At 41.4% G+C, this 23,913-nt stretch overlaps 1 protein-coding gene across 2 annotated transcripts in view; it reads left to right on the top strand.

Annotated features, from left to right (window-relative positions):
• The window catches only part of LOC137605952 (cell adhesion molecule DSCAM-like), a 68,810-nt gene that overhangs the window by 1,489 nt on the left and 43,408 nt on the right, over window positions 1-23,913 (top strand). For both annotated transcript variants that reach the window (XM_068330919.1, XM_068330917.1), the window contains exons 2-3: window positions 15,336-15,653; window positions 15,756-15,905. In XM_068330919.1, coding sequence (XP_068187020.1) covers window positions 15,336-15,653; window positions 15,756-15,905 — 468 coding nt within the window. The remainder of the gene's footprint in view (window positions 1-15,335; window positions 15,654-15,755; window positions 15,906-23,913) is intronic.

The following is a 23,913-nucleotide window of genomic DNA, read 5'->3' as shown; positions in this document are numbered from 1 at the left end:
CCATCATTTACCTAATATTTCAGAAATGATTTCTTTAAGGATCAAGAAATGAATTATTAAATCTAAAAATACAGGATGTATACAAATTAAAAATGTCAGGTTTATGCCTGCATGCTGCAGCATAATTGTCCTGTGCTTGAATATTTAAAATAAATAACTTCTTTTCTGTCAGACCTGTCAAGTATCTTCTAGAAACAAGATTAAATCGCTTGTCTATGCTTTTTTCTGGCATTGCACCCGCCATATTAGAAGCACAGACATGGAGTCATTTTGGATTGGAAAAAAAAGAGACAAGCCCTTATCACCCTTTGCCCGGTGCACGTCTTTCAGAACGCATCTAGATCCCGTTCAGTTCATAGAGAATTCCTCAAAACATTTCACTAATGCCCATTGTGTGTATTTTCAGTCTAAAAGTGACTGATTTTTTCTGCAAATACAAGAAGGGTGTGTGAGGAAGGGGGGCAATAAGGAGGACAAGGGGCTGTGATGTGTGTGTATGTGTTGGGGGGGGAGTGTGCGTTTGTTGGGGGGCAGAAATCAGCTTGAAAGAAAATTGGCGTATTTAGAAACTGTTTTGAACGGCAGACGGGTAAAAAAAATTTAAAAATCCAAAGTGGACAGAACGTAAACTGAGAGTAGAGGGTCGATGCGTCAAACAAAGATGACAAGAAAACCATTTTGTGGCCGTGCTGAAGGGTTCAATGAAGGCAGTGTTTATTTATAGGAGGATGGAGTAAAAGCGGTGATGTAGCAAAGACTCCTCTCTGTTCCAGAGGAGACACAATTTCAAGGAACAGAGGACACTGATGTCCATTTTAAATCTGACTCGCTGCTGTGCAGAGATGTGCGTTTGCCGGCCACAGTCTATCGCTTTGCTTTTGAATAGCTGTTTCAGTCTCTTTGGTTCAGGCAACAGCGCTGCAAAATGGCTGCTGCTGCACGGAAACTTTGAATGGCAGCAACAGCATCTGCGATGCTGATGAATGCTGCGTTTGTGGTCTCTGCTGATGCAGTACCATTCCGGCAAACTCGGTTTATTTGATGCTGACTTTTTCCTGTTGATTCAAAGATTTTATGTGTTTGGGTTTTATTTTCACGTCTTTGTATTTATCTTTCTGCATCAGGCTGTTGATTCGCTCACAACAGTCCTGCATAGATTAGTCCTAATGAGCAGGCTCCAACAGGAGCCGTACCTCTTCTGGACGCAGATGCATCTCCTAAAATGAATGCTTTTAGGGCTCTGGTCCAGTCAGGGCTGCTGAGGTTGTCTCTATGGAGACCTGTGTAATGAGTGCTGCTGCAGTGTGGGCATTGGGCTCGAGCATCACAGCACTCTGCTCAGGTGAGCCTGGTGATGCTTCCTGATCCAGTCTTTCATTTCCCCCTTGATTTGATTTAAATGCTTAATGGCTCAAACTCCTGACATGATTCTTATCTGTTTCACATTTTTTAAAATCTAAATATTGATATATCCATCACCCATTCATGGAATCGTGCTACTCCAGCTATGCTGTGGTCATTTGTGAATAGTACCAACTGTCCAAACCCCATTTTGCATTTGAGAAAATCCATTTTCACGCTTTATCTTTGGGCTCATCTACAGCAGATATAAACAATGCGCTGCTGCAGAGAGTAAAATCTGCTGTGGAGTTCACTTCGGCAGTGCTTGAGCTTTTTAAGTGCTCTCGCAGAAGTGTCTATTAAAACCTAAATGGAACTGGAACAACATATTCCAGCTATGAAGAGATAAAATTGGGAGATGGCATAATGTTGTTTTTCCTCAGCTATGCCGGAGGGGAAATCTGACACATGCTCAATTGGACACTAATAAGCTGTGTAAATATACAGCGAGGCTCCTCAATTGGCTCTTAGTATCACTCTGCGCATGTTTATTTTTAGCTTTCGGTTTAGGATGGCAAAGAGGTTTGGGGGAAAGGGCACGTCCGCTTATGAAAACACAAGCATTGTCTTAAAATGTTCATTTCTTACTAATCCAGATGTGATTGGATTTTGTTTTTCAAAAAAAAAACAAAAAACAATCAATCGATTGAGCAGAGAAAATGATCCCACAGCTCCTTCATGCTAAACATCTATTCCTGGATGATCACAGATACAAACGCCTGAGAATTTGAAAACCTGTCAACCATCGTTAGGTAGCAGCAATAAAGCAATATCAGCCCTGCTGGAGACAGACTGAGAGACAATGAGGCTGTCACACATAAGGACATCACTGAACTGTGTGTAACAACATAATGATAACAATTAACGGCATCTGATCGATTGGAACATATGTCTGTAGTTTACCGCATCACAGAGAAATCTCATTTTGTGGGTTCATTTGAAGACATAAGGGTGTAATTGCATTTACAGTTTACACTGCCATTTAGGTTTTATCAATAAGATAATAAGAATAATGATAAGAAAATGTATCTGTAGATCCTTCAGTGATGAGATATTTTATTTTTTAAAATGGAAATGTCTGTAACACATTATACACATCACATTTTTCCATTGAATGTTATTCTTTTAAACCTGCACAGGTTCTGGATTTTCCAATCCAAACCTGGTGCTGGTTCTGTGTAGAGGTTTGGCTATGTGGGTTCTCTGCCTTCCCCCAGCATCCCAAAGACATGTAACACAGCTGAAGCAGCAACTCTAAATTACCTGTTAGGTGTGATGGTGAGTGAGAATGGTCGGGTGTCCCTGCCTCCCACCGATATCAGCTTGGATAGGCAGTTCAAACAATATCGGAATAGATTATAACCAGACAACAACATCGGAATCCAAAATAAAGTATATAACTGTATTTCTATGGCACAGGTCTGGTCATGAACCATCAGGATCTGTATTGAACAGAGGAGTTGGATGATCTGACGTTGTCAACAAAGTCTGATTCTGTTCTGTTGTTGAATTCTTCCAATTCTCTCCAGTCTACAGCTCTACTGAAAGGTCACACTAAGGCCAGTGGGAAACTAGGTCTGTGCTCACCAGCATCTTCCGGAATACATGTCACTTCTGATAGAGCCAGGACTGCTTGACAGAGTTACATTAACACACATCAGCAAACTATTGCATCCCTTATTCGAACATTAATGTCTTGAAACCAGTTGACAAAAGGCAGGCGATCGTGAATGCCTAATAGCAGCATGTGTTTAAGACCTTACAAGAATGGAAAGAAAATTTTAAACTCTCACATTGCGTGATGTAATTTCAGAAACAAAGTGTGCTAGAAGGGTGTTTTAATTTTTTATTGCTGTAATATTTTCAGACATTTTACTGCCATCAGGTTTTTCTGTTTCCTTTCTGCAGTAAGCGTTGCATTAACGTGTATCAGCAGCACGCTGTTGTCATGGACTCGCCGATCACATCAGGTTTTGTTGCGTTGTGGGGATTAGATTTTTTCGTGTTTTTCCGCTGTGCGCGCCTGCGCCTTTGCTTTGTCGTTTAGAAGGGAGTATGCTCAAGCATATGGTAATGGGTGCACATTGAACTGTTAAAGGTTTCATTTAACCCAGATCGGAATGCTTAAGGAGATGATAGTGTGTAGTGAAGCAGAAAGGGAGGGGGGAGAGGGACACAGAGTCAGCTTGTGTTATGTTGTATCTAAAGCTTAAAGAATCATATTAAATCAACATGGTTCTTCATGCAGAAAGAGTTATTTAATCCCTGTGGTGTATTACACACTTATATTGCAGCATTTAAAGGACATTGAAGACCTTTATATGCATATTTATTTTACATCCAATAGGAAGAAAATATAGCTTGTAATGGAGTTCCTGTTATATTGTACAGTTTTGCACATTTCAATTGGTATAGTGTAGTTTAAGAAAGTTGTCGATGAGCAAACAACTTTTTTCAGTGATGATCTGTGACAGGCCGATAAGCCAACAGTGTGATTTATAAAATGCTAGTAAAACATGAAGCTAACTTGCCAAGGTGGCGATAGGGTAAAGGATGTTCTGTCGTCATCAGTGTGTCAGATCCTGTAGCAGCCGTTAAGAGAATCCTGAGCCTGTGATTTAGAGATAAATACACATTGATCCAGATGCTTATCAATATCTGGCATTCATGTATGTCTAAATTACACATTACAGGTCTCAGCCAAGTAAAAGGACATTGCAGATTTCTTTTTTTCTTCATTGGGTTCCACTCCAAAAAGTGAGGATTCCTTCCTTTGCACTTGCCCCATTCTTACACAAAAGTTCATGGAAATCCATCGGATGTTTTAAGAGTTACGGACTGAATCGTAGTTTAGAAAATGAATTGAAAAATGAAGGTAACTGTCTTTATCTGTTGATAAAGACACAGTAAGTTTTTGAAAGTATAAAGTATCTATCTATCTATCTATCTATCTATCTATCTATCTATCTATCTATCTATCTATCTATCTATCTATCTATCTATCTATCTATCTATCTATCTATCTATCTATCATTCTTTATCAAGCCTCAATAGATGGCAGATGGAGTCACCAATGACACATTTTTGAATAATCTTTTGTAAGTTTACAACATATATATGTGATTCTTTTTTATTTTGGATTGTGGTGTGGATTTTGATCTGATTTAAAAAGCAGATGATTGTTTGGTGACACTGAAATGGCATTGAAAGCCATAAATCACATTTTAAAATTTATAATTTGAATGAGGGGGCTTTGACATTTTGTGTGACATATTACAGTGTTCCCAAAAACGGATGTTGCAAAGCTGTATGACAGTAACATACTGTATGTCCATGGTAAAAAAAAAACAACCAACAAAACATTGAACCATAGCTTTTAGCATTGGTCAGCTGGTCGGCGGTGTTAACAAGGTGACATTTAGTTGTGCTGTTTGCGTCTGTAAGCTTTCATCATGAAATAGGTCAGTAGGTTAAAGCAGGTTTCAGGAAAATCTAAGCTAAGTTCACCTCAAGGCAGTCAATTTTAAGAACATGTACTTTGTATAGTCAAGCAGTGATGTCTTGCATGACTGATTAAGACTAATTACATTTATAACATCTTGTCTTAGTCTGCACGCTCTATACTTTATCACGTTGATAATTTCTGTTTAAATTAAAATCTTAGAAGTATTGTTGAAATGTTGTCAAACCATGTGTTTGACCTCACTCCAGAGGTCAAGGATTGTATTGAGAATTTTTAATTCAAGATTGACTTTGAAATATTTAAAGTGTTCACTGAACAATAACCTTCCTTTAGTTGCAGATTTTCTTGTCAAGCAACAATCAAGAATCTATTTTATAAAAATTAAATCTCCCGCAAATCTTGATTTCCAGTACTTTGAGCAGTGGGCATCTTTGACATCAAATGTCGCAAGAATGAAGTGCACATCTGTAACTAAGGGTGGCACCTACTGTATGTGCCCTAATGTATTATGCATGTCAGTGTCAGTTTACATTTATTATATAGCCATTAAGTGTAGAGTTTTAAAGTTATTAGTTTTTAAAACACAAACATATAATACATTGAACTCCCTAGAAACAAGTGGACCTGTTCTGTTTGTTTGTCTTTCTGTCTGTTTATGTGCAGCATTATGCAAAAACTCATTTGAATTTCGATGAGATTTTCACCAAAAATGGTCCCTGTTATATCCTTGAGGTCGTTAGATTTTGGTGATGATCAGGATCAGGATCATGAATATAATCAGCTGCTTTACCAAACTCTGGCTTCATAAATGGAGTAGAGAGAACTGGTTTAAAATAAAAATAATTATATTTACATTTCATGCTAGTTGCTCTTTTTTTTTTTAAATGGAAAAAAAAATTAATCCACAGAAGACAAAGTTGGGACCTCAGCGGTACTTTGTTTCCCTTTGGCTGACTATTGGATGTGTTCATTATGCGTAACCAAACCGTGCTGATTAACATTCAAATCCTTCTCAGTTCCTGAAGCCTGAAACGTGTAACATTTTCAAACATTCTGGCAAATGTTTCATTAAAGTGTCACTAGCCCCTAGCTCCTTTCTGCTCCAGCCTCCACTCTATCAGGCCTTCCCCACAAGTGATTATGCTAATTGCTGTTTGATCAGATGATTAAATTATAATTTGATTAATCCCAGGCGCTAAATGCTCTGAATACATTGGTTTGTCTTTTGCTGCCTGGTAGTGTTTGGAGAGTGTGTGATGCATGCAGTACAGATATAGGACTGGATGTACTGTATGGAAGATTGCATTGGGATGGTGCAGTGAACATGCATAAAACACAGTTCCTGGTGTCCTGTGGTTTGGTAATCACTGAATACATGATGACTAATAAAGGTCGGTTTGCAGATTGAGTTCAGCTTTAATGCAGATGGCAACTGTTGCCTGTTTCCATTATGCTCATTTGACTGTGGAACCATCAGGGTGATTTATAATAATGCTTATGTAGGACCTCATAATAAGGCACACGTATTAAATAACCCTCCACCACAGGTTTCAGTGCCACCCAGGGATCATAAAGTTGTACTCTTTCCCATCATGCTTCATAAGTAAAAAAAGAATTTAAGAGTTCAAGGAAATAGATAGATGATATTTAAATTTTTTAAATTCATGTAGTGAACTGTTTCAGGGTGTGTTTGCAGAGGGGAGGGCGCAGTGGGGTTGCTGAAGATGAAATTCTCTGGCCTTGGGCATGGGGGGTGCGAGTGTTGATGAGTGGGGGTTGATTTTTCTGAGGCATGAGAGGTTGGCTTTCAGCGGAAAGGCAGCCATGTCTCGTCATTTGACCCACAATCCCATTTAACCCCAGGACTCTGATTTGCCCTCCCCTGTCAAGCACGAGCACATTTATTTCTGTCCTGAAAATAAATTGATTATTTCTAATTTTTGTTACGATGTTAGCAGACCCATGCTCATCTCTTTGAGCCTTTTCAACCAAACATCTCTTTCCTCGCCATGTTTTGAGACTGTTTTAAAACATAAGTACAGTATATTTTATGATTAATGCATGTAAGCGCAGCACCTCACTTCTACAGTCTGGATTTCAAATTCATTGATGTTTTTGTGGTGTAAACACCTTTTACATTCCATACACTTGTACCTGGAGATGTGGGATTTTGTTAGACTGCTTTTAGAACAGAAACATGCCTGATCCTGTTGTTTCTACTTCCTGTTTATCATCTTCAACTTCCACATATGTCACAAATTGACAAATCACGTGCAGAATCAGAAACCCGCCTACCCGCTTTACCATTATTTTTTCACATTTAACCTTCAAATATTTGTGGAATCAACTGAAATTTGATTATCAGTTTCATGCAAGTTTACATGAGAACCCTGGCTGTTTAAGAAAATTCATCATTAGATTTCAATTCAGTTGATACCCTTCTGCATGGTGAAACAACATAAACCTACTGTCTTGTCATTTTTCTATTGTGATGTATGTGAAATGTATATAAGCCATAGGTTCCTGTGCTGTGCTGTAGTATAATATAGAAACCTTCTAGCTGTCAGCCTTACTCTTCCAGCTAATCTCCTCGTTCATCCCTCCCTGCTGGGTTTAATGTCCTCTCAGCTCACCGGAGATTTACGTCCTCTCTCCCTCTCTGTCTCTGAGCTCAGTCACTTGACAGTATAGCAGGCAGAGGTAGGAGGGATCTTATTAAAATAGAAGTCAGGCATCTTATGCATTCTTTAAAAACATGCACAGTACACAATTTATTGTCCTGGCATATATTCCATACAAATGTTGCTGCACATCTACAACAGCTCTAACATCTCACTGAAATTTTCTCCTGCATAAAAATGAGCCAAGAACTCTTTTTTTTTTTTTTTACATCATCTGATTTCAAAATCATCTGAGAAACTGATAATGTGCTTGTGTTAACATTATTCTTTTGTAGGCACTGTTATAAAATAGCGGTTTGAAATAAAGGTTTTGAATTGGAAAATGTTCAAGGTGAATCTCTAGCAACATATTTTCTAATAGTATACTTCTTCAGATTTTTGTTGAAGATGACAGAATTGATCTGTCATTATGTTAGTGCATGATGAAGCTGCTGTTGAAGCTAATCAGCTTAATACTGAAATCAACTGTGCAAAGTTAGTGCTACGCTAAGCTAACGGGCTACCATTACCATCAAGATAAAAATATTGAGATAAAAAAAAAATCCCATTGTACTTCAGTTTTTTGAAAAAACTCCCATGCTCCCACAATTTCTTAAGCCGCACAAACAAAAAACTGCATTGATAATGCTGACAAATAGGTCTCAACACCACGACTGCTATTTCATGCATTTAGAGCCAACTTCAGGAATGTCACAGGCTCAAAGAAGCTTTCTGTCATGCCAACATTTGACTTTCACTTCTGCTGGTTGTTTCTTTTGTACAATGTTTCGGGAGGCTGTGGCACAGAGCATAACAGGTCAGCACTGATAGATTATTGCTGGTGAAAAGTTTGCAAATTAGCAAGATTGAGACTTTATTGTCTTGAGCGATAACTTTCTGTTCAAACGTCTGTGGTGATCCATCCAATAGTTGTTGAGATAGTGGTGGACCAATAGAGAGGCTGACCAGCATTAGCACCAAGAAAACCGTGCTTCCAGCATAACATTACGCTTGCTTGAGGAGACCTTTTTCATTATTACCTTGACACAATTTTAGATTTCAATTTCATGAATAAAAAAAGCATCAAATACTAGGCCACTGAATACAACCTGGCATGGCAAGACTTGCATTTTAATCTGATATATTTCACATCATTATTTATGGGCATCCAACAGCATGCCTCTGATAACCTTGTAGACTATTAAAACGTGTGACACAACACTGACAGATACTAACTGAGGTAATTTCTCACCGCATGTGAAGAACTGGGGCTGAATGAGATAGAGGAGAGTTACGACATGACTCCCTGAACTCACAGTGACATCTGAAAGACATCTACATAAAGCTCTGATTCAACCTCAATAATCATGAGATAATTTTAGAAGTTTCTATATTAAATACAAGCGGTCATTTCATTACTGCGTACTGATGGGTAATGGAGCGTTATGGCTGTCTCATATGGCTGTTTTTACTTTTCTTCTTGATGTGCCTTTTCATGTTAGCTTCAGCGGCTGCAGAAGGAGATTGTTTACTTACTCATGACAGCTTCTCACTTTGCCTCATAGCTTTTCTGCTCTTCTGTTTCTCTGTCTCAGCCAATTTGTACCATTTGTCCATTTTCCATCTCGGTGATGTAACTCATTAGAGTCTTTAAATTCAACGCAGGGGAACTTCCTTCTCTGCTGTTGGCGTGCATGTAAATGAGCATTCATATGTATCAGCTAACCCACTCCACGGTGACTCCCGTCTCACCCTCCAGAGAGAGTTGACATCAGAGGAGGGTATCATTGTTTTACACAGCAGCTCCTCTGGCACTGAGTGCACCCCTCCACATTATTCATGAGAGCAAATTGGGAGTTGGTGTTTTAGGAGAGTTGTGGGACCTTGTTCTCAGATCTGCATCTCTGGCGCTTCTCTTTACTGCTTATTGTGTAAACCCCGAGGGCAGAGGAGGAGGGGTCGGAGGTTGCCGGGATGGAGGAGGGTTGGGATGCTTACTCACTGTCATCGTGAGGCCGTCCTGTCCTCCGCCCCATCCCTACCCCTCCCTATCCCTCCCCCCTTTGGCGTTGTCCTACCCCCACACTCTCCCTCCCCAGGCGGTCTCTGCAGAGCTCTGCCTTAATTACCTGCATTGCCTGCCATGAGCTGTCAGTGTGACTCACTGCTTGTTTGCCCCAGCGGAGTTGCCCTAATGTCTTGATGCCCCGGTACCCACTGTAGCACCGCAGAGGTCCCTGACCTGGTAAGAACCACACTGTGGCTGAGGCTCTGTTGGACGGAGATGTTAAAATATATGAGTGGCCTCGGCCCGGAAAGACACGGGTTGGCTAACGGCTAATTCAGTGTGAAAAATCATGGAATAAAGGGTGAACATCAGACGTTGCATAAACACATGAAGCATCAATGAGCTTTTTGTAATTTGGACAAGAAAGCAAGAGACTCCCGATGTTCATGTGAGGCTGAATAATGGTTTTTGGTTGAGGTAAACACAGGCCAGGCTGAAAGCCCCTGACACATCAGTGGACTAATGCACAGGCTAATGCAAAGGCCTTTTTATGCTGCGGGTTAGTGGGATCTGTATTGATTAGACATTTACTTAAATAAATTGCCTGTGTGATTTGGAAGCGGCCACTGATGGACACTGTTAGAGTGGGGCTTCGTGGGTCCTGTTGACCACACAACAGGCAAAATAGAGCCTGGTTTTTTTTATGTTTTTCCATGGGAATATCGATAAAGATCTGGTTTTCACTGTCAACATATAAAAAATACAGCATGGCTGCATGTGAGACATATTTTCTGTAACATTCAGGCTCAGCTACCAGCTGCAGTTTCACCTGTCAGCCGAGCCCACATCAGCCTCTATGTTGGGGGACTCTGTGACATTAACGCTCATCCCCCCTCATCCTTCTGACACGCCAGCATGCACTCTCCTTGACCGAAGCGTGTCTGGTGCCCTTGAGCTCCAAGCACAGTAGCAGAGGCTCCACTATGGGGGAGATTGCATTAGGAGTCCCCTGCATTCCACGATTAGAGGCATCAGCGGGGCCCGCCACCAATAGGTGCTGACATTGGGGACTGAGCCAAGCATTATTTCACCCCGGAGAAGAAAGGACCCACCTCACTAACGGAAAAGGACCCCATTTCCTGCCCCTCTGGTGAGCCCTGCTAAGACAGAAAACACCAGTATAAAAAGAGTCCATCTATTATACATGTGTTGGATTCATAATTGAACAATATCACTTTTTCCTCTTTGTGGTTTGCACTCATGGCAAACTAATGTGGATCAGGAAGGGCGCCAGCATGGATGGACATATGGTGGCTGTTAGTGAGAGCGGTGTAACATCACAGGAGTGTTTGTGAAGCCGAAGGATGAAGATGGAGAGAGAATGATATCAGCGATTTCTGCGTTTGAGGACTTTGGTCTAAAAATAAAAAATAACTTATGTTATCCAAAATCTCTTCAGTGTGCAGACAGAACACAAGAATGATCAGACTTCATAAACATCATCATGAACCTCTAAAGAAGATAATTCATTTGAAATTCAGGCTGGGACACCCAGCGCTATCAGCTGAGACAGAAATCCTTTGAGGCGTGGACCAAAGCTTCGCCTTAATCTGCTAACGCCGACGACGACTGACGACCATCGATAGGGTCCACACAAATCCTTCCTCTCTCCTTTCAAGATCCAGACCACTGTTGTTTTGATCTACTCCCGTGTTGTCAGTTTTACCAATAGATCCTCAAAAAGTTATCCCCATAAAAACAATGCATTGCATATCTCTGAGACACCCATTTGTACTTTATATCTCACTATTTTATGACAGCTGCTCATCAGATTATTATTGATGGTGCTGTAGACAAACTTGATGACTGCCTGCAGCCACCCACAGACTATCTCCTTTGCTTCTATGATAAGTTAGGGTGAAAAGTGGTGGAATATTAATTTGCAATTGAGCATTCAAAATAATGTTTATGTAATTTGTTATTTACAGGCTTCCTTTCATCTGTATGTGCTGTGATTTTATTTAGCCTAGATCCTCCTTTAAATGCGGCGTTTCACATTCTTAAGTCAGGACGTGAGAGACGGGATCGGAGGAGCGTGAAGAAGAGATGAAGGTTAGAGAGAAACAAACAGACGAAGCCGAGTTGGGAAATCAGATTAATTAATAAGGAGGAAAGAAAGTATTCATTTGAAGGTGGTTGTGAGATACAGCTGAGTTGCAGCATGCTTTGACCTTTGTCATGCCACTTCTCCTCTTCTTCTCCTTTCTCTCTTTCTCTCTCTCTCTAATAGTTGCATGTCAGAGTGCTTTCCCCACTCAACCCCCACCTCCGCTGTTTTCCTTGGCGCTGCACTGAAAAATAAATGCACTCCCACTGTATCTGTCTGAACTATCGAAATCTGGCAGGGCTCTCCGTCCATCAGGCCTCCTTCTCTTAAGAAATCAGCCACCCAGAATGAATGCTAGAGGAGGTAGTGGTGGTGGTGGTGGGGTCTCAATTTTTTATGAGTTGGTGCAAATGTCGTTATGAGAGAACGTTTCGTCTTTAACCAGTCACCTTTCAAACACACTCAGACCAGAGGTTGCCTGATGGCTGTTGGGCCTCATTAAGTGTGTGTTTGCTAGTGTAGCAACCACGCACCGTCGCCATCGATGTCCCCAATGGATGATTACAAATAAATGTAGCCTTTACTCATGCAAAGCACCGGAGATGTAAACGATCTTGAACGCATAATCTAGAAAATATATTCCCTGAGAAGTTTTTTCCAAGGAGATGTAGCTTTCTTCCTTCCACTGAGACATCACCCTAATTTTCACAAGACACGTTCATCAAAACACACTGACGCTTGAGTGACTTTCTGCAACTTTTATTTTTTAATAGTAAACAAAATACAGCTTGTCAATAACCTAGAGATTTTTCCTTTTTTGTTCGTCCCTGTTGCATTTACATCTTTATTTTTGTTACCACGTTATGGTCCTGTAGTCTGTCCAAATGTTTTGAAAAGACCTATCCATAAGTTTATAGGTTAGTTCACATTTATATAGCTTCCTACTCTACAGTACTGATCTTTGTTGCTCTTTAATAATGCTTTAAACTATAAGACCTGTTTCCTTTTTTTCAGCAGTTATCAGGTTACTCACAATTTGGTAAAATGACGCATCATTGTAAACTTGTCCAAAATCATTTATATGTAAACATTTCAGTATGGTCAAGCTGGAAATATCTTGTACTGTGGCTGCTCTGGCTTTTCTGTCCACCCTTTGGATAGGAAACTACGGTCTTGTAGCTTTTCAACACCTCCAGAGTCTTCAGAGTACTGCATGTGTGAAGTGAGCGCTGCTAGAAAATGTGCAGAAACATGTGTACTCGGCAGTGTTTGTTTGCTGTAACAGGTTGAACGACCAGTTGGTGAAAGTGGCCGGTGATTTGAGTGCGCTCATTAGGAATTTATGAAGCGCTAAAATGTTTGGTCTCCGGGGAGGGGGGATTGGCAGCTGTCGCAGACGAGGGCTGGCAGTAGAGAAAAAGAGACAGCGATACTGAGAGACTGTAGAGGTACAGCAGAGATGTCTGAAATATTTAGAGGGTCACTGGCTGTTAACACCAGCTGTATATACACCTTATGGTTTGTTTATTGTGGAATTATCACATGCAAATGAGCTTTTTATGCCTTATGATTTACATGAAAGAGTAGGTTATTCTTTACAGACACCCCAAGGAATGGTTGTGCAGAGTAGTCTCACATAATTTATAGCAGTTTTATTAGGCATGAAAAAAAACCTGCTTCCATGGTGTCATTCTTCACATTTTCATTGTACTAATCTGTCATTGTCCGAACATGTCCTTCAGTCATATCGAATGTGTTAGCACAAAACGTTACCTGTCAACATCCAAGCAAATTTTTGTCTGTAAAGACAGGAGATTTCAGAAAAAATATGCAAACAGAGGATGTTTTGTAAAGTAAAAGAAGTTAGGAAAAGAGTTTTAAAAGTGCTTCAAAGAAATAAAACATGAAATGCAGTATAACAACGCATGCAACAAATATAACACACAAATAAGACAATATATTAAAAAATACAAAGACTGGCTTTGGTTCACGTGTTTCAGGTTTGTCTCATTTTTAACACTTTATTACAACATTGCAGTTGTGTTTATTTATACAACAGAATATATAAAAACAGTTATGAAATTAATTTCAAAACCACTTTTTCCTCTCCCTTAAAGGTAGGAGGTACTCTGCTGCTGTGAACTGGCATCTATTGGGACAATGATTAATAGAGCTATTCATTTAGCTCAATAATGACAAAACGATTGATCAAAATAATTACGTGTCCATCAGAAGAGATGCATGTGTTATCACCTTCTTCTGTAATCAGAGGAACTTGGGTTTGTGCGGGGTGACAGGTGGAGTTATGAACACACCAATAAGTAACAGTAATAGCAAAGAAAGAATCCTCAAATCCTTAGATTTATAGAAATATTTTACAGTCAGAGTTCTGCTGTTATCTAACACTTATTTTCCCCACGACTCAAAACAGGAGAAATATTAAAAACGAAGGGATGTATTAGATAAGTCCTCCAGCCTTCCTTGGGCTCAAGCCAGTATACATACACTGGCTTCATGCCAACAGTGTGGGTTGTCCATTAAAGCAAAGTTGTGTTGTCAGTTTTTATCCGACAGAGTAACTTACCACCGGGGAAGTGCATCACATTACCTCGACTTGCTTCATTAGTTAAGATGACTTGGAAACATCCCCAGATGCATGCTGGGTGGACGAGCACGACAAATTGGCTCCAAACCAAATTGTGTTGGGGTTTTTTTGCCAATATCCAAATTACGATTGCGAAAACTGATTGTTAGTTAGTATCCAACACATCAGAAACAAAATGCTGCCACGATGGATTACTTTTTTGTGAGATTAACGAAAATGTATTCAGTCAGTGAGTAGAGAAGCCATGCGTAAACAGGTAAACACAGACATAAAACCTTGGAGACACAAATTTGGCCTTGTGAACTTGTTTTATCATGCAATGCAGCATATTGTACCACCATCTATTATTCTTGGACCGTTTGGGTTGTTACATTTTTTACCTGCATTTTTAAGTAGAAAAATGTCTTCTATTATTGTAAACAAATACTTCTAAAGCCACAAAAACTCTCTGGATTTCAGAGTGCTGTGTTTGTTTGTGTTTGCCTTCAAGCTTTCCAGTTAGTGCATTGTGTGTCTGTATCTGTGTTTATGTGTTTTCTGTAGGGCTGATACATCTGCTGATTATTTTTTCAGTCAGAAATTGGTGAAACATCGCCGGAGGCCACTGAGACATCGTCAAAAGTTTTGTTTTGTTTGACTGAAATCCTCAAATCCCGCTTTTATTATTAAAGTTGCATAATTACAGAGAAAAACCGTATATCATTTCATGTGAGAAGAACCCGGTGCCAGACAATGGTTCTCTTTTTCTACAACTTGAAAACAGATTTAAATGTGTAATGGACTCAAAATAGTCAAACTTTTAATCAATGACATTTACTATTCTTTCTTATTCACATATGTGGTGCATGTTGTAGGTTTACAGACATGTCTGCTGTTACTTCTCTTTCACATCCAGTGCTGATTGCTAGCACATACACACAACACACACAAACATACACACACTCTTGGCCATCACTCAGATATAACTTATATCACTCAGATATAACAGTTGATTTGACAGTAGTGGGTGGATCTCATCACTTAATGTAGTGTTAAAGTTCTCTTATGAAGTAAAATGAATTGTAATTTTCTTCTCATTTGTCTCCCTGTAGTTTTCTGTGAAGATCTACGTTCCAGCTTATATTTTGTCAATGCATCTGTGCAAGAGGTAGTGTTTGCCAGCACCACAGGGACATCGGTGCCCTGTCCCGCCGCAGGCGTGCCCCCTGTCTCACTGCGCTGGTACCTGGCCACTGGCGAGGAGATCTATGACGTGCCAGGGATCCGCCATGTGCACCCCAACGGCACCCTTCAGATCTTCCACATCCCTCCTTCCAGCTTCAGCAAACTCATCCACGACAACACCTACTATTGCACAGCGGAGAACCCCTCAGGGAGAATCAGGAGCCAAGATGTGCACATTAAGGCTGGTGAGTTTCGCTGTTCATGAACATCCAAATTATATTGTTTCAAACCCAAACAATCACAGGCTGCTGTTTTAACTCACTATTTTGTCTGTATCATCCTCCCAGTCCTACGAGAGCCCTACACTGTCCGGGTGGAGGACCAGAAAGCCATGAGAGGCAATGTGGTGGTCTTCAAGTGCATTATCCCTGCCTCGGTGGAGGCCTACATCACTGTTGTGTCCTGGGAAAAGGACACAATGTCAATCAACGCTGAAAGTAAGTCATGGCATTTTTTTATAGCAGTAATGAATATTTGAAAGACAGTAGTTTTTGTTGCTCTTGTGAGGCTCTTCTTATGACTCATTAGTTGATATGAGAGATTAGGCCCAAGAAGAGCCTGCATGATTGATTTAACAAGATGTATATAGAATTTATTACCTTGATACAGATATACTCACCACAAACAAATATGAATAGATGGTTGTGAGCCATTAGGTCAGCGATGGCTGGAAATCTGCAGATTGGTTTTACAACACAGAAGAACAATTATTTAGGTTTGTTACTGGGATGCTATTAAGCTTTCTTTCCATGATTATAATGGAGCAAGGAAAAAGTACAGGGAGATACAGGTACATTTTCTTTTTACTTTGGGGAAAGGAAATGCGGCATGGCTCAATGGGACATGTAGAAGCACAGGAAAGGAAATTTCAGTATTTTTTTTGTCATCTTAAATACTCCAGACAGCCATTAACGAAAGTAAAACCCTCTTACACTAGAAACTAAAGCAGGGCTTCCTGGATGTTTTTTTTTTTTTTGGTTTTATCTCATGATGATTACCTAAACAATGGCTGTTAATATTGTGTCTTATATGACAGTTAAGGTTGTTGCCTGAAAAAAAAAAACCCACCACTGATAAACCTTAATTGATGTCTGTCCTTGGAAACTGAATGAAAAGCTGCCTTTGTCATGTGAAAGGCTTTGTGACACCAGAAGTGAGTGGTCTACACAAAAGAATCCTGGCTTGTGCAGGTTGCCAGGGGTGTGTGTGTGTGTGCGTGCGTGCGTCCATATCTGTCTGACCCAATGACAGTGAGGTCCTGCTCCTCTTCCTCTGCCTGGTCTTCCACGAGAGCACAGGCTGCCAGCCATGTCACTTAGTCTCAGTGTATTGACCCATTTCTCTGGCTGATAGGAGGCACCGCAGCGCTCCGATCATTCAAATCACTTAAATGGAACATTCGCCTATGTGATTGTTTCCCCAGCCTTCAGGGGCAAATTCACTTTATGTGGGGCATTTAGCAAACTCAATAGACAAGAGCTAATGTCATTTTGCTTTTGGATGGAGGGCAAATGCTAGATAGCCACTGCTTTTTATTTGTTGTTGTTGGGTTTTTTTGTAAACGTTTCACATTTGTCTGCCGAGACCAAATTGGCCATGTTGAAATCTATAGCAATCTCTTAATTGCCCATAAATGGATTTGCCGCAAGCAAGCAAGCTTCCGAATATGGGCATATCCAAGGGTTACACTGCTGATGGAATGTTTACTGTGCAGATGGTGTCTCGCTCCAGATGGATCTTTGAACTTAATATTCAATTGATGGGTTCCTTTACAGTACGGCTGTTTTTAACTGAATGTTTTGGAATATAGGAAAACACAAAAGTTTCAGCATCGTCAGAACAAAGGGTTTGTTCTGAGCTGTAAAAAATCATCACGGCTGTAGCCATCAGCCATGTAAACGCTGTCAAAAAAATCACCCAAGCACCATTCCAATGCTCTTCCCCATGCTAAATAATGGATGACAGAAGCCTATGAATCCATGAGCAAATGGTCTTTATTCACGACTCAGCGCACGCATCCTACTGACGCACTGTCCATTGCCCTCATCCTCCACCACACACATTTTAAGTGTACTGTATGTGTGTGTATCCATGTCTATGAGCCTGACAGTTTGACGACAGATGGCCTAACCTACCATGCTGATGACCGATCTTCAACATTATAACTTTTTATGAATTAAAAATAATATCAACACTCGGAAGTTTTCAAAATGTATTTTTTCTGTCTATCACATGAATAATTGAGTCGGCTTTTTCGGTTTGGAAGGTGAAGCATGATGCATCGGGCCCCATCAGGCCCTCTGGAGGTCTCGCTGGACCTGGAGCTCTCTGCGTTGTTGCAGGGGTAGGCTAACAAAGCAGCACTTAAAGAACCACGGTGTCCATTAGAGAAAGAATTGAAAATTATGATGAAAAATGCATTCAGTCAGGTCAGCCAATAACACCTGTCAGATACGGTAGTTACATATGGACTGAAGCAAGTATACATGTCTTGCTGACCAATGAGATTCAAGAGTCAAAGCCATTTTGTTTTTGTGCTTGTGAAAATTTTAAATTTAATTCAGTTCTGGATAGAAGGACTAATCAGGAATATTTTATATTATTCTTTAATAATGGCATTAAAGTGAAGAGTCTTTTCTGAAAACAAAGACAATATGAAATGCTTGCAATCTTTCATTCACCTTTGTGAGAATCAAGGCAACCGGGGGTGGGAGGGGTCGTGGTGGTGGTGGTGGTGGTGGGTATTCAGTTCAAAACCTGCAAACTGCACCGACTAAGAGGATTTCAGAGAGAATTTAGGAACAGGAGCCAATCAGGACCAAGTCATCGTGATTGGTTTACTGGTTTACTATGATTCATGAACACAATGGAGGGGAATCTGTCATTATATGATAAGGCTCTTAAAGAAAGCCTGTCGTCAGGAGGAATGAAAAGGGCAACGCTGACCCCAACTTAATTCATTAACTCCACTGATAATTCAACATTCCTATTGGCAGACTATACATGTGTTGTCACCATAATACCCCCCCACAATCTCAGTTCATCTTATCTTGTTGTTGGTGTAAATACTGAGCAAACCATGCGAGCCCAAAAAAGAAAGCATTAGCGGCGCATTGATGTTGTGACGTCAGCTGAACACTGCGTCGGACCGCTGCCTCCTGCCTGACCAGCGGAGTTAATCCCTGTCAAGATGCCAAACAGTAATCCCAAATCAGGGCCTAGAAGAAGAGAATTTAAAAGGTCAATGAGGAAAACAGAGTGAGAGAAGCACCAACGGGGTATTTTCCATTTATCTTTCGATGATAAGGATATAGACGCAGTTTTAAGAAATATTTGGGATGTTATCTCTTTTTTTTTTCTTTTTATTGTGGTAGTTGATTGATATGCAGGGACATTGCTACATCATAGAGGTCAGGAGAGACGGTGAAAATGGGGGTGCCTCCTACGGAAACAACTCAGTTTTTTAACCTTTGCTAAGTAGCTAGTGTTTTCACAGGAGTTCATTGGACTCTTAATTTTTTTTAATTTTTTTTTTAATTTTATATACTGGTTTGATCCCCGAAGGGAAATTAAGACAGCACACTCTAGCTACTGATTACAAACGCATGCATACATGTGAGTACAGGCCCCTGTATCACACACACACACACAAGGGGGCCTGTGGGCATGCAGGGGAGGTAGAGTGGCAGGCAGCTCCTTTTTGGTGCGCCTCAAATGAGCAATTTTTTTGTAAAGGGGACGGCACCTTGCTCAAGGGTGCCTCGGCAGTGCTCCGGAGATGAGCTGACACCTCCCACTGTTAGCTCATCTCCGGGTATATTTTGGGGGGGGCGGGAGCGGGAATCGAACCGCCGATCTTGAATCATAGGACGACCTGCTCTACCGCCCGCTTTACCACTGAGCCACTGCCGCCCCTAACAGGATTATAGAAAAACTATAGAAAAACTACATGACAGATTTTAATGAAACTTGTTGGATGTTTCAGAAAATTTGGGGAGAAGGCCCGTAAATATTAGAGTTGATTCAGATAAAGGACTTGAACTTGAGGGCAGCCATTTATGTCTCATTTAATATAGATTAAGGTTTAATTAAATTAAAAGTCATGGTACAGATTTATGTGCCCTACTGGGTGTCCTTGTAGTCTTTTTTTTGGTCACATGTAAAAAAATAATAATTTGTCATTATTATTTGTGGTCATTTGCTTTAGTACATAGAGGAATAGCAAAAAAAATGGGGTTGATTTCTAACTGTGTGTGTGTGTGTGCGTGTGTGTGTGTGTGTGTGTGTATTAAGACTCCTGTTGTGTTGAAGATGATCTATACCCTAAATCATGTTGGGCTAGCTTGCCTTTAAAGTAGGTTAGCTTGTAGCAGTGTGTGCCGATAAACAATACGAGTAGGCCCAGATGAACAGCGTGATTGATTGTTAAGAGATCTGTGTCAGTAAAATTGTAAAATCGGCTGTAATTTAGTCATGCCCCTCCCTGGTGCGACTGTGTTCACCTCCTGTTGGATGCTGTGATGGATCGGGGACTAGCTGCGTCTCCGTCGCTGCGTTGGGCCGTTCCCCCAGGTGCAGCCGGCGCTGCAGTCACTGTGGAGGCCTTGTAGTCATTTGCCTCAGCCTGATGCTGCCTGCTCTGCATTCAACACCAGCAGGGACGAGAGGGGGCCAACCCCCCCGGCGCTACTGCAGAGACTTCCACACATATATAAAAAACAAAACAAAAAACACACAAACACCCACACGAGGGCTTCTTTTCATTCACCGCACGAGCTTAGCACAAGGGCCGCTGGCCATCGCGCTGATTCTCTCTGCTCCCCTCAGCCCTCCCTCATCCCGTTTGTCTTTTCTTTTTCCTGCACTCTGCTTCTGTCACCACTTCACACACGTATGAACTGTTACATGCCTGCGTACGCACACCAGAAAATTAAACTGCACCCTCTACACGCTGCTGGCTTTGATGGAACGTAGAGACATTTGTTTAGAGATGCTACAGATTGCTCTAACACTTCCAGTCTTGCCATTTGTGAAGCCGTATTGTGCGTTTCACAGTTTATTTCATGTTTGTTGACATTTGGAATTTGCACTGGAGTTATTTCTGCAGCTAGTCTCCATCCCTGCAGCCAGTGCCAAAAGGGAGAAGAGCCAGCGTCAGTATGTCGGTTTAATTGGCTGTGTATAATGGGCCTTTGAAGCAAATATCAAGAGTTACTATCAAAAGGCTGCTGGACTTATCGTGTGTTTCCACAGCACGACTGTTTCCCCTCCTCCATCTGTAGGCAGCTGATGTTCAGCCGATCAAACGTCAGTCTAGGTTCAAACACTTGATGTAAGCAAAATTAAGATGAATCGTACATTTTGCATATATTTGACATGCAGAATGTGGGGAATTAGCGCTAAATTATCTGCATACCATATGTGCATTCTACAGGTAGTTCGATATGATAAATGGTTCTTGTTGATGTCGGCCTCGCTGTCGGTTTTTTGCCCGTTTCTTAGAATGCTTTGCAGGAAGCGCAGCCATTGGCGCAGCACAACCTTGAACTGGGGGCTGGGATGGGTGTGTAATGGTTTTACTGGCCCCTGTGTGACGGAGATGTGAAGGGAGGAGGGGGGTTGAGGCGGGGGGAGAGAGGGAGAGAGGATTGCGAACCCCCCCCCCTTCCTCCCCAGCCCTGCCTCTCTGTTGACAGGCAGGGTTGAGGCTGTGACGTGTGACGGGCTGGATGTATATAGTCTTATTCCAACATTCTGTCTGCTCATGATTGGATGCAGTCTTGTTATTCACACAGAAAAATGGGTCAGGTGGCCTGCAGAGAGCGGAGTGTTTGTACGTGTGGATGGACGGAAGGCACAAACACACACACACACACACACACACACATACCTGCACATGGACAGGTTTATGCTCGGCTGCAGAGCGGTGGTGGCAGATAAATAACAGATAAATGAAAATAAATCCAGGTTATGTGCTAAGCAGCTCTCATGTTGAATTCACTGTGCTTCCTCACAAACCACAAGCTGCTTCTAGCCTGGTAGCAGGGGCTTAGCGAGATAAATAAAGGGTTGCACTGAAGGGAAAAAAAAAAAAACTGGGAAGAAAATCAATACCTGTGTGCATGAATCTGGCTGCAGCTGCCACAAAGCATTATGGGAACATGACGGATTATATATACTTGGGCTGGGCAGTGTGCTTACAACATATGGGTTAAAAAAAATTAGGAGTCATATATATTTATTTTTCAATCTTTATTTAAGGACAAAAAATGTGAGTTGTTTTAATATAACCCAGGCAGCTATCATCATGGTTCATGGGTTTATTTTGGCTTCACAAAGCTTCTTAACATAGCAAACAAAATTTATTCTATGTATCTTATGCTATAAACTTACAAAGGGATATAAAATCTAGATAGTTCACACATTAGTTTATAAAGGATATCATAAACTGTCCTTCTGTTTACACGGGGCAAAGGAGCTCAATGTTTACTTCACTTCAGTCCAAACCCTGGAGTCATTCCAGAAATGTCTAGTAAGACATGTCATGTTATCCTGATTGTGACTCCTACAGCAAAAAATGTTTTCATGAACGTTCAGTTCAGCATCGCAGGTGGAAAACACGCCTGAATTGTGGAATTTTCCATTCGTGATGACTGAAATGAACAAAACATGTCACAAGTGTCCGATGACGCTGCGGAGCATCACCATCAAATGACGCTGTGTGTGCTCACTACATCCCTCTCCACACAGCCTGCTGATCCAGTCTTAGCCCAAGACTGACAGAGATATTAATTAGATTGGCTGATGGCCTTTCTCTCCCTTCACTGCAATGATCACACTCCCACCTGTGCACTGGGCTGTTTGCTCACCAAAAACTGCAATTTGGTTTTTATTAAACTATCGGGCTTGGAACAATTAGGGTATGAGTAGGATGTGGTGGTGGTGTGCTTGTGTGTGTGTGTGTGTGTGTGTGTGTGTGTGTATGTGTGTGTGTGTGTGCAGGCAGGAGGAGGAGGAGGGTCAGAAGGAGGAGGGGGGATACTAAACACTGCTTAATCTTTGATAAACAGTGAGGTCTCCTTTGTGCCGCTGCAGTCTGGCACATCTTCTCCAGGCTGCTCAGCACTGGGCTGGGCCCGTTCACGGCCGCCGCCGCCGCCGCCGCCTCCTCGACTCCTGGACCTGGATGGAAGCCAGGTCATGCTTGGCTCCCCGCCAACATACAGATTAGCTGTAAGCTCAACATGAGCTAATCATGGAAGGAGCCACCAATTAATTGGCACTTAAACATTCGGTGGACTGTGTGGATTTCAGCTGGAAGTTATCAATATATAAAAGTGATCGGGTTTGGGTTTCACTGCAGATATTTTCACATGTGACACATTTTTGGGGAAGGCTTTATTGCATTAATGATTGTATTACAGATACAATCCATGTAATATGTTTGGTATTAAACATTGAGGCTGTATATGTCAGAGGACTTAGTTTACTGATGTCACTTCCTGTCTGGTTGGGAGGAGGCAACATGACATCAATGATGCGTTCACGCCTAAACGTCTCAGTAATGCAAGGTGGCATAAGTCAAGTTATGGTTCAGACACGATGATGCTCACTTTATAGGCAAATTACGAGCGACGTGGCTCGAGACTGATCATCCAGAGATGATAAATTAAACATACTGCTGGGATTAAGCAGTTGGTTTTTGTTTTTTTTCAAATTAAGTCATTGAAGATGTTTGATAAATAAAACATCAGGCATCAGAATCAGTGATGGACGCTGGGAATCGTTAGATAAGCTTCTCTTGCAGCTCTGGAGAAACACCTGCGTTGCTGCCCGTGAGCGCTTCAGTACGTCACTACTCTCTTGTCAGGGATACAAAAAAAAAAAGGAAAGAAAAGAAAGGTGATTCCCCTCACACTTCTCCATCTCATCCATGTGTAACCCTGCCACATTTTTACGTCAGAAAATTTTTGGGAAAAAAAAAAGCAAAATGATTTATAGGGAAATCCTTTGACTGGTGACAAAGGCTGCTTGAAAATCACAGCATCCCTGTACTGTGTAGGAACCTGCAAAGTGGCTGATATGCATGTAAAGTGTGTGTGATTGTGTGTGTGTGTGTGTGTGTGTGTGTGTGTGTGTGCGTGTGCGCGTGTGTGTGTGTGTGTGTGTGTGTGTGTGTGTGTGTGTGTGTGCGCGGTAGGGAGACAGCAAGGGAGAGGAAAAAAGTGTATCGCTGTGTGTGTTGGTGTGTAGGAGGAGAAAGGGGGAGTTGGCTGTGAATGGTTGCTCTTATCGCGTGCAGGCAGCTGCTGCAGTGTCTTTGAGAGACAGAGGGGCTGTCCATGCATGCCACTCACTTTGTCTATTCACACCCTCCCTCCCCTTTTTTTTTTAAATATCTTTCTCTCCCTTTCTCCCTTCATCCCCGTCTTTGCGGCATTTTAC

Source organism: Antennarius striatus, chromosome 13 (assembly GCF_040054535.1).
Source record: "Antennarius striatus isolate MH-2024 chromosome 13, ASM4005453v1, whole genome shotgun sequence".
NCBI lineage: Eukaryota > Metazoa > Chordata > Actinopteri > Lophiiformes > Antennariidae > Antennarius > Antennarius striatus.
Note: the sequence above shows the minus strand (reverse complement) of the source record. Positions and strands in the feature narration are given on the sequence as shown.